The 12447-nt window shown below is 32.0% G+C and overlaps 1 protein-coding gene across 2 annotated transcripts in view; it reads left to right on the plus strand.

Annotated features, from left to right (window-relative positions):
- The first annotated feature begins 9396 nt into the window (after window positions 1-9396).
- The window catches only part of LOC106793628, a 36248-nt gene continuing 33197 nt past the window's right edge, over window positions 9397-12447 (plus strand). The window contains exons 1-2 of one of the 2 annotated variants that reach the window (XM_014760730.1): window positions 9397-9546; window positions 10499-10787. In XM_014760730.1, the coding sequence (XP_014616216.1) occupies window positions 10659-10787 (129 nt within the window). In that variant the 5' untranslated portion in view covers window positions 9397-9546; window positions 10499-10658. Of the gene's footprint in view, window positions 10788-12447 lie in introns of both variants that reach the window. The other variant, XM_014760729.1, reaches the window with a different exon arrangement.

The raw sequence follows: 12447 nt of genomic DNA on the forward strand, positions 1-12447 counted from the left end.
TTAGGACCAAACTTAAGTTTATACGTAATTTCTTCGTCTATTTGATTTCACAATCAGTGATATGTAGTACAAGTTTGACCCCAACCTTTTTGGACACTTTATATATAATATATATATATAGAGTGCGTAAATACGGTAAGATAGAAGTTCCTTACTGTACAGGAAACGCTCGATTGGATCACGAAATTTCCTCGCTCTTTACTTATTAACTTATTGCATCTCCTAAGTTCTATCTAAACTGATATTAATTATCGTGGTTACTCGACCCGATACGCGCTTTGCTTTTCCTTCCGACCTACTTTCTCATCTTCTCTCATCCTTATTTTTCTCTTTATTTTTAATTTTCAGGATCATTTCTTTATTTGTGTATTTCAGTTATTTGTTTTTCAGTTTATATATTATTATTATATTTTTTCAATTTATTTTACAATGAAAGAAATTCCAATGATAACGTTCGATTAAAAAATTTCAACATTTAACGAATGAGCGCGAAATTATTTCTTTATTAAGCTCATATTTTCCTTATTATTTTTTTCTTTCCTTAATTAATGTTGTTGAAGATTCAATGCAAACATTGCTGGAGTAATGGCTGTGTGTTTTGGTACATTTAATTCATATTTTATTTTTCAAAGCTTTTCGATTTCATTGAATTAATCATTTGTGACTATAAATGATATTAAATGTTTCAATGTAATTTTTAAATATTGATTATTTTCAGGGATCATTTATGAGACTTGTATGTTATTAAATTGAAGGGGAGAGGTGACTCATATATTTTATGTTATCGTAAAAGACCGAAATTGGAGAATGTCAAGATTCATATGGTCGCTTGTCAACACATATGTCGGTGAAAAATCGAATATTTGGATTTATTTTTATAAATTAATATTTCGGACATACACCAAAGCGATCATGTGAATCTTGACGTTCTTTAATTTTGGTTTTTCACAGTAACATATATATATACACGTGTTATTTTGATTTTAAACGACGTAAAGAATAGTCGTATCGTGTTTGTTTTCCGTGTAAGAATTTATTCCTGGATAATTAAATAATAATTTATTACAAGAATTTTATATCTAATTAAATCTCATTTGATTTATGGGTTTTATGCGGTCGTAATCGTTGGTATTAATGTCCTTGAAATTAGGTAAAATGATTTGTAACCAGAATTAGAGGATCTTATATTTTTCTATGGTTGTGCTAAATTCAATCTAAATTTATTTACATGTTTAATTATTATTCACTTTCTTTTTGTCCTCCCGACATATTATTTTCTTTTTTTTTTTCAAATAAAAAATAAGTTTTGTGTCCAATGTTCCATTGAGCTTTATTTGGCCCAAGGGGGAGGGAGAATGTGTCGGGTAAAATTTGAAGTTAACAAAATTAACAAAAAAAAAATGAACGAGATATACAATCGCAAGAATCTTATGCTACTTTGTAGATAATAGTATAAAGAAGATATGATGTAAATTTCATTAAAGTCGGTGCATCGTATTTCATCACCCTAGTGCCGGTTGACCGTTCAAGGATTTACGTAAACTAAAGCAAGTTAACTTTTAAAACATTTTTATACTACATTTATTTTATAAGACAATTTCTGTAAATTAGACATTTCGCATCAGGGCTTTAAAAACGGGAATATGTTTATTTTATAACTTATAATACGGAATATTACATGAGCTTTTTTAATTAGTTCCACCAATGAATGTTTTTTGGTACGTAAACTGTTCGTGCGTTTAGAGAATGCACCACTGTAATAATAGAGCATGAAGCAAAAAAGAAACTCTCACAAAATTGTGTTTCAAGAGTATAAATACTATTCCAGATGACGAGTCATTTTCGAAAGTTCATAACATGTTTAAACATCCGCGGAGAATGATTCGTTGTTTTATATTTTTATTTCTTTCATTGTATTTATTTTTGCTCTTCAATAATTAATGTTAAATTTAAAAATAATGGTCTATTTAATATATTTTACATAAATGTGTGTGCCCCACAATTTTTTCAATAATATATGTAATAGGTAGAATTTAAAGAGAGATAGGATATCGTGTATATACTAATTATATAATAATAATAATAATAAAATAAAAAAATATTAATGAAATATATTTTACATCAAATTAATTACGAAATGTCGATAGATAGTTGATCGTATTCGTATGAAATCATTTTTCCTCTTTTTTTCGGAATCATTTTTCTACTCAAAGATAATGTATAATATAAAAATGGTGATCGATCGATTGGAGTAATCGATCTTTGGTACAATGAAATCACGTGGACATATCATCGATAATATAATATTATTTTTAGACTAGGTAAAAGTTGATCGATGCGACACTAGGATTTTTAAGGAGCTCGTAAATCGCCTAAGGATAAGAGTATCCTTTTCTTCTTCGAATATACATGTATATATAGACTTTTTCGTAGTTTCATAGTTTGATATAAACAAAAACTCCCCGGTGCACTAGAAAGCTGCTACTAGAGATTATTCTTATTCTCGTAATATTGCACGTAATGCAGTCCGTATTTCACGTAGAAATAATTCTAACATTTTATCGTGCAAAACCGAGAATGATAATACGTAGGAAAAAAAAAAAAAAAGAAATACATATTATTAAATTTTCGCAAAGGTGATTAATTAATTATATAGGACATAGTTATAACAAGAAAAAATCCGACGAATTATTTCGTTTTGGTAAATAATTTCAAGAAGTTAAAACTTAACTTTTTGAATTATTAAATAATTAATTAAGTCATTCATTATTTCCATTTAATTAAAGATCGTTGAGTCAAATCGGCGAGAGTTTAAAAATTCTTTTCTTTCTTCTCTAACATCGTCTAATCTTAAATGTATAAGAAAAGAGATAAGAAGAATAAGAAAAGAGAATAAGATCCTTCAACGATCGTTTTTATCTTTCCTTCTTCGAGTGTAACGCTCGTTTCACAATCGCGCGGTGGAAGAAAGTTTAATACTCGTCTTCAGTTCACGCAAAGAGGATTAATATCAAAAAGAAAATGAGAGACTTCCGATGACTAGGCAGTCGTTTAATAGAAGAAAGAATTCTCTTTCTTTCTCTCTCTCTCTCCCTCTCTCTCCCTTTCTCTTTTTATTTCTATCTCTCTATCTCATTAATCTAGAAAATAAGTTAAGAACAAACATTAATTTAAAACCTTCTAGTAGATTCTCGACCGATGAACGATGCTTTTTTATGAAAATTGTTAGATCTTCTTATAGAAGAAACATTAATTTCATCTAATTTTTTTTTTTTTTTCATATTCTTTCTCCTTTCATGTTGAGTATTACTGTCATAGTATTAAAATGTTTCCTTTTATTGTATTATATTTTCAAGTACTACATCTACACGAGAAACCACATGAACATTTTCTTGGACCGACTTAATTTCACTTTTGCACACGCAGCGTAGCTTTAATCATAGCAAAATCCTTTTCACGTTCTCTTAGTTAAACTCGACCGCGAGGGTTCTTCATATATATTTTTTTTTTCTTTCCCTTCCTTTTTGTTCTTTTTTTTCCTGAATAAAGTTTTTCTCCTATTTTTTCTCTTTTTTTTTTTTTTTTGAGTTTTCCTTTTTATCGTTGAAAACTTAAGTAAATATTTTATCCCTCGTGTTCACATATTCGCGATGGGATATCACATAGTGGCCATGCCCTCTTGGGATGCATCATTCATGCCGCGCGCCTACGGAAGAATAAATAAATTTATAAATAATACATGACCCCTTTCGTCCGCTTTCCTTCCTGGCTTGTACATCTCTTCGCGAAGATAGGTACTCCCTTATCACTCAAAATATATAGATACGTATATAGATCTGAAGATATATATATATATATAAACATGTGTATATTCTACTTAATAGTTGGTTTCTTCGAGCAATGATATCACATTCGAAAATGTTGTTTCATATCGAAATCTAAAATTAAAGAAAACTATTCAAAGAAAATTGAATATTTTTGTTTTTTATAATTAATAACTTGGCGAAAAGTTAACTAGACGATTAAAAAAGTAATCTATACGAAATAATAAATTTTACTTTAAGAATATTGCATTAGGTGTAGAAATTAATTCGGTACCTTTTAAAAAAATAAATTTAATGTCATACCAACGCACCGAATTATTTTTTCTACACTTATTTTAATATAAAATCACAAGAGAAATTTAAAAGATATTATTTATAGAAAACTTTGATAATATTTTATATTCTTTGCACACACAAAAGGGGAGTAGGTATTTATTTGAATATATGTTAACGTTTAAATATCTATATGGTCTATACACATATGTATACGAGGATCTATATTTTACGAGTTAACTTTAGATGTTTATACGTATACAGGTAACGTAAATTTAATCGTAAAAATATCATAAAGTTGACTCTTTTTCCTCTTCCATCTTGAAAGTCTTATCGCAAGCTCGGTACGTCGTTGGTTTTGTCAATACTGATTGGTAGAGAAGGGGGACAAACGGGGAAAGAGTATATATACAACGTGAGCAGGCATATTATAGACATAGTTTGAGAAAGAATTTTCACGTTGATCGCATATTGTATATTTAGTCGTGAAGTAGCATTCTCATGAGATAACATTTTGTAGATAAAACATTGTCCATTTGCGTAAGTTTGGAATCGTAACTGTACAGGAAGTTAAAATTCATGGTTTTCCTTTCTTTCTTTCCCTTTTCTTCCGAATTTCTTAGAAAATAAATAGAACGATGCCGTACGAAGGATTTCCATATTCTCATGTTGATGTAATAAGCTTTCTCTCGTTTCGAGACAAAGCTTGGCCAAAGCCAAAGCTTATATATCCGATTTTCACGGTACGATCGATCTCTGCCGGTCCGTTGAGAATCCTGGTTAAATCAACGGGTCCATAAAATCCTTTCTCTCTCTCTCTCTCTCTCTCTCCCTCTCTCTCTCTGTCTCTCAAATTATTCTCCAGCGATTGTTCGTACGTTTATCGTTAGATACAGTTACTAGGTAGATGTTCTATCATGAATATTCCCTATATTTAGCATATATATTCTCTTGTATTTCTCTAACAAGATCGAAAAGCAAATTGATAAACCCTTCCGATGCCATTCCAAATGTAATTCCATAACCAAAATCATTTCTATCCAATAATCATCATCATATCGTAGATTATAATATCTTTCAAAATTTTCTTTATTGTTTCTTGTAACATAGTAATTTGAATATTTGATTAAAACGTAACCTATGATTAAATATAAAAAAATATGATTTATTTTTCCGATTTGTATTCAGTCAAATTAGAAGCAATTCGCGTTACATGAATTATAGAGACAGAATCAAACTGTTTGACTTCCATTATTCTGCTGAAAGAGCCATCGTTGATCATCGGGTACAATTAGCGAATGCAGAAATGGCTCGTGTATGCAAATTTATCTGGTAATCCTGGAAAACTACATATACCACTGCTCTTGCACGATTTAATCACGCTACGTGAGCAATTCAATCTCTTATTTTCTTCTCTGTTGACCAACGTTGTTCGCGACAATATTACGGAAAGAGAAAGAGAGATGAAAAAAGAAAGAAGATTTTTAAATTTATTCTCCCTATTTGTCATTCCTATTTCTTTTCATTTTCTCGACGAATTTCTCCTTTGATGGCTTATTCGTATCGTATCACGAACAAATTCATTTCATTCATTTTTTGGAAGGATATAAATGTACCACTCACTTTGTAAATTAGTACAAAGGGGAAAAAAAGGTTATCGGTTAATAGAAGAAGTGAAGTGAAAGGTAGCAGGCGCTTTCTCGATTGTAGAAAAGATGAAAAAGGGGGTGTGGTTATGGGTAGGGGGATGGGGGGATAGGTAAAGATTAAAGATACGAAAGGGATGAGTGGGGAAAATAATTTCCCTACGGCGTGATTAATGAATTTAATTAGAATTAATAATTAGTGTCACATAGAAGGAGAAAGTTTTCTCTTTTCATTTCTAACTTGATATCTACTTACTTACATGCATACATACATACATACATACATATATACATTTATACATATATAACATCATTAACCCAACCGACATGAATATTCTCCTTTTCCCTTTCTCGACACAATTAGTAGCGAATCTTTGTTAAACACGACTCGTATAAGAGTTTGCGACTCATTAAGAACGTTTTATTAGTGACGAATGTTTTCGCATAACCGATCTACGAGAGTAGTGTTCGCGTCACGCGCGTTTCCCTGGAAACAGGATCGTGCCATACATATATATTCGTGTATACGTATATTATGTCTCTTTTCCCTCACTGTGTCTAATTAATTTCTTTGGTAAAACTACTCAACGACGATTCATACTGGTCATGCTCATTCCTTGCGAACCGAAATAACGAAAGGGAAATAAATTACTAATGAAAGTTAGAAAAAGAAAAAAATGTCAACGCTAAGCAATTCGTTTGTAGATGAGATTATTAAAGACAAATTTCAATAGAATTGTCGATGAGAAGGATCGTTTTCTTGTGTGCATATACTTGTACACGTACGCGTACGCGTATGCGTGTGATAAGAGAGAACCATCCAAGAACGATATTTAATAAGGTTTCTACATTCCAATTGGAAATCATATCATATAATCAAGGGAAGCATTCAGAAAGTTTTCTAACACGAAGTTAAGTTAAAGCAAACTTTAAGTTCTTATAGAAGGACGATCGATCTTTCAAGGAAGACGAGAGAGAGAGAGAGAGAGCTATTGAAATCGCCGAGTTTTCGCCTCTATCGTTATCCGACATCAATGTCATCCTTCTCACGTAGAAAGAACCCATGAATGTCGATAAAAAAAAAGCTTGATGAAGATTAACGGAAAATTATTCGAAACTTTCATCGTGATTTTGCAAATGATCTATATATTTTATTTTTTTTTTATTTTATCGTTTTTGTTTTTAATACGATCGACAAGAAGTAACATTTATTTAACAATAAGTAAGAAAATCTTTAAACAAGAATAAAATCGTAAATTTCTGTCACGTTGAACTTCAAGGATACATTTGTAAATCAATTATTTCGTATTGTATGCTTAGAAAGAAAATAAGGGCAACAATTGATTTAAAATTAAATGATTAATTGAATACTTTGAGAAATGTGTTACTTCACTCATGGAACGGAAATTAAGTATTCAACGTGTCAAGTGCAGGAGCGTTACAGATGCATTTTGTTAAGCTTAGTTTCTGGGATGTCGTAACGAGAAGAAACATTAGTGAAAGCTTTTATGTTAATTAAAACGATCAACTTTAGTTTAGATTAGATCTTCATTAGAAATAATTATAACTTTATTTTATATATTATGTTAATGTAATAACATTAATCATTTTATAATGAAATCAACAAGCAAATCAACACATGAAAACACAAAAACATATATAATTATATATTGAAACAAGTTGAAATATATGAACAATGTCTCGATGATAAGCTCTTTTTTTTTTTGAGAAACATAAACTCGACCTATTTAAATACATCGTTAGTAGTCTCGTGTACGTTTCTGTCAGCTTTTAGCAGCTTCACTGGCAGCAAGTTGTGCTGTCGAGCAGATTGAATGAACGAATTAAGTTTTCATTGCGACGATGTGTGGTACTCTAGGGACTCTTTCTGTCTGTCTCTCTCTCTCTCTCTCTGTCTCTTTCTCACCCATGATATCACTATCTTTCTTTTTTTCTTTTTCTCTCTCTCTCTCTCTCTCTCTTTTTCTTTTACTCACACGTAGTATACTCGTCTCTTTTTTTTCATTCTCTTTTTCTCTTTCTTTTTTTCTCTTTTGCTTTTTTAAACTTGTAGTATTTTTGTGTCTATCTTTTTCCATATCTATCTTATTTCTTCAATATGCTATGTCCAGCCCTGTATACTTGTATACTTGTCATCTTGTTCTATCTCCGTTTGATCGTAATAATTCTCCCCCACTACATCGTAGTACTTCTCTTTATTGAGGGACTTGACGGAAGGTCGTGAGGCGACCGCGATTATTGGCTGGGACAACAATTGCAAGGTTAAACGGAAGCACGAGCTCGTTTATCGTTTATGTGATTCATTTATAAGCGCAAATTGTTCAAAGAAATTATTCTAAACATAAAAAGACAATGTAACAAGATTTTGTAGGTAATATAAAAAGAAACCGTGTGTATGAAGGATTAAAAATCTTTTTATCTTGCCATCCTATCTTTCTCCTGGTTGTTGAACAAGCAAATGTCCGCGAACTGGTTAAATTAGCGAGTATGCGGGAAAGCACTTAGAGAGAACATAGCTCGTACACGGTGAACGTTTCTAAAGTACTTACATATATACGCCCGAGCGTAAATCCAAAAATTCAATGTCCAAAGAGGATAGAATGGAAGGGAGACAAAAAATTACAGGAAAATTATTATTTTATATTCGTATCACACACACGCACACATGCATGTATGCGTATATATATGTGAACTCACGCATATACGTATAAATATTTGCACAACTTTCAATATTCGCAAAAATGCATTTAATAAACTATCTAAGAAAAATTTATATGAAACTACAAAAAAATAAAAATAAAAATTACAGATAAAAATGTGTCGTTGTTTGACAAGCACTATCATCGAGTAGGGCTAGTTTTTACATCAGTAGATCGATACAGGAATAATGTTGCAAAAAAAAAACAAAATCATAATTCGACCTAGTTATTAAATACACATATTTTGTGTGTGTGTTTACGTATAGGCTTAATAAATTATTTAAAAACAAAATTATAGATAACTTACATTAGACCACAAGTTTGTATATACTAAACCAAAAGATTTTTGACACGTAGCAAGATATTAAGGAAGTCATATTCTGAATCAATGAATCTAAACACATAGTAGTCGATTTATCGAAAACCGAAATTAATATTTCTATATACAGAATGTTTCAGGTTTTCTCGTACGAACAATGTAAGTGTATTCTACTCAAAATCGACTGAAAAAAATGACACTGTCTGAAACAATAAAATAAACACACGAACTTTTGGTTAACCCTAATATAAAATACTATTAAAATGATCTACGTTCATATAATATATTTGTTTTTTCTTATATACAATACATATATTTGAGCATAACAATATGCTCACAATGTGTTTGGCGGGAAAAAAACACCTCAGATATCCCGTATATCAAAGCTTTTACTTTTCTCTTTCTGTAACACTAATACTAACTCTAATACTGACTCTCTTATTTGAGAGTACGCATGAAGATAAGGGACGTGGGTTGAAGAGGTGATGGAGGTGGACGACGACGAGAAGGAGATGGAGATTATGTGGGAGGAGGAGGAAGAGGAGGAGGAAAAGGAGGAGGAGGGGGAGGGGGAGGAGGGGGGAAGGGGAGGAAACGAACAGAGGACCAGCAGAAGCTCGACCGGGATCGTCAGAGTGCCCTCCGACTTGGCCGCGCACGCATCCCTCCTCTGCCAAGAGCAACGATATCGAGTCGATATTGTGAGAACGCGCGCGTTGACAACCATTACGAAGAAGAAGATACCACAAGAACGTCAACGAGAGGTAGAAAGAGAAAGAGAGAGAAAGAAAGAGAAAGAGAGAGAGAGAAAAAGAGAGAAAACTACTTTCGAAGTTTCGAAAGTTCGCGCATTCTTTCGGTGAAGGATCGAGATACGGTTAGGACAACGATAACGATAATCAAAATCACCACGAGGAGAAGAACGAAGATTAAGAAGATTAAGGAAAAGAAAGAAGAGAGAAATGAAAGAATCATTCTTCGAAGAATATTCTATTTTATTCGACTACCTGTGGTATTTTTTCGGATGATCGAGGAATAACGTTTCATTGATTATCGATTTGTTTCCCGTTGTTGAAAAACAAAACGAAAAAATAAAATAAAATAAAAAGGAAAGAGAAAATAAAGAAGCACAAGGGGATCTGTATATTATACTTCATCATTCAGATTGTAATATGCTTATTGTTATGAGCGTATGAATGGTGTGTTGTTGGTGAAGTTTCAAGAGTATAATAAAGTGTCCGTCGATTCGGTCGTCGATTAATTATTTATCGTCAATCGATCGAAGAAATATAAGAAAAAAAAAAAAAAAAAAGAAAAAAAAATAAGAAAGAAATTAATAGGATCAAGAAGTCGCGTGATAACGGAAGATAAAGGTCGAAATCATCGTGAGAAGATTTTTCGCGCGATGCGCCATTGAACAACGATGCCTGCTGAGATATAAAAATAAAAAATCGCAGAGTACTGAAATATATATATATACGAGATTAAATTTTCCCCTAGGATGCATCTTTGAAAACACTTGTACCAATATATATATATATATATAGTCATCTCTTTTTTTCTTTCTCCTTTTCTCTCTCTTTCTCTCTCTCTCTCTATCTATCTCTATCTCTCTTTCTCTATCTCTCTTTCTCTCTCTCCTTTTCTCCGTGGCTTTATCAGTCTCTTAATTTTTCGTTGAACGATTATTAAAGAAGAAAGAGAATATTTTGTTAGAGATAAATATAAAGAGATCATCTCGCGTATTCGATATATCCGGAGAAGAATAGAAATCTTAATCGGAATAGTGTTGTACGCCGGACCGGAACAAGTCCTTGGCTTTGAGAAACTTGAGGATAACGTTGTGCGAACGTTGACGGTATAACACGCGCGAACAATGAAGTGGTACTACCTAGTGCTGGCACTGATCGCTGTAACCAGGGCCGACAATGCGGTCCAAACGACGGAGTATACGAATTTCAACTGTCCCGAACTCAATTCGCAAGAGGAAATCGATCTCGATAAGGTTAGTTCGTCGCGATTTATCACACAATTAAGTTATTATTATTAGATAATAAATTTATACTCTTAATTTTATAGGAATTAAAATTATAATCCATATACAAAATTATAATATAAAATAAAATGAAAGTTATTATTTTAAACATAAATATACAAAATATCACTGACTGAGCTTTAATCGATGTTCGTTTTCTTGACCACAGAGGTCATCATTTTAAAATGAATTTATTTTTTTTTGCGTTTTTTTTTTCTTTTTTTTTTTTTTTTTTTTTTTTTTTTTTTTTCTTTTTTTTTTTTATTGTTTTCGTTTTTTCTCATGTTTTATGTGCAAGCACATGAACGCGTTGGGGAGACAGATTTCAACGATATTCTCCTGTAATTTTACGAATGAAAATATACGCGCTCTCGCGCAATTTTTCCGAGAGACCGAATTACGATTTTCATGGGTAGGGGTTGAAGGAAGAGAATGAGAGAGAGAGCATAGGGTAAATGGTTATGGTTCGTGTAATATCCATAATGAACGGCCTGTGATTCGATCTTTCTTTCCCTTTCTATCTCCCTCTCTCTCTCTCTCTCTCTCTCTCTCTCTCTCTCCTACCCTCATTTTTTCATTTTTTTTTCTTTTTTTTTATCAACAGTTGCTCGCGTTTATCACGTTTCGAGCAAACAAAAATATACGAGGGGGTTGGTGAGACGATGTTCGGACGATTAAAGTTGTAAATTGTAAATGTCGCCTTTATGAGCTGGATAAAAGCTTGCGGAATAATGGAACTCTTTAATTTTCTTTTTTTTTTGTTTTTGTAATACGTTCGTTGGTCAAATTTCGAAGAATTTTCAATTTGTATTCATGAAAAATCTCTCTCTCTATCTCTCTCTCTCTCTCTTTCTCTTCATATACATATATATTACATATATCTCGTACACGTACGTATATATATATATATACATGTATGAATTATTTTTTAATAGAAAAATAAAAAATCAAGGAGAAATTTTCGAAACGATCGAAAAGATAAGTTCGATAAGCGTTAGAGGTGGGTCACGTAATGGCTCGGAGTTGGCCGTAGCTTAAAGTATCGTTAATTCAAAACAATTACGAGTTCCTGGCACGCTGCCTCGGCGAAGTTGTCGAGTCCAGAGAGAGTGTGAGAGATAGAAAGAGAAAGAAAAAGATAGAGAGAGAGAAAGAGAAAGAGAGAGAGAAAGAAAGAGAGAGAGAAAGAAAGAKAGAGATAGAGATAGAGAGAGAGAGAGAGAGAGAAAAAGATAGGAGCTGGTTTATAGTCGTTACATACAAAGTTAAGTTAACTGATGGATATAATTCGAATAAAATGAAATGTTCGTTTAGAAAATCGCATACATTTTGACCAAGCAAGCTATTTGACATTTTCCTATATGCTCTACATATGCATGACTATCTAATGTCCCTTGAGAGATTTATGAGAAATCGTCGAGTTGGATTTCAAGCTTAGAAAACAATTTCCGTGTGTCTTGCTTGCATTGGTAATCATCTGCCAAGGTAAATCTCGTTTTCTTTAAGAATTTCTCTAATGTCAACGTTGAAATATTATATTTTGTTAAAATAAGTGAAATAGAAAAATATTACGAGAGAGAGAGAGAGAGAGAGAGAGAGCGTAACGAATATTTACCAAACGACATATTTC

Source organism: Polistes canadensis, unplaced genomic scaffold (genome assembly GCF_001313835.1).
Source record: "Polistes canadensis isolate GaletaPanama2010 unplaced genomic scaffold, ASM131383v1 scaffold_16, whole genome shotgun sequence".
Taxonomy (NCBI): Eukaryota; Metazoa; Arthropoda; class Insecta; order Hymenoptera; family Vespidae; genus Polistes; species Polistes canadensis.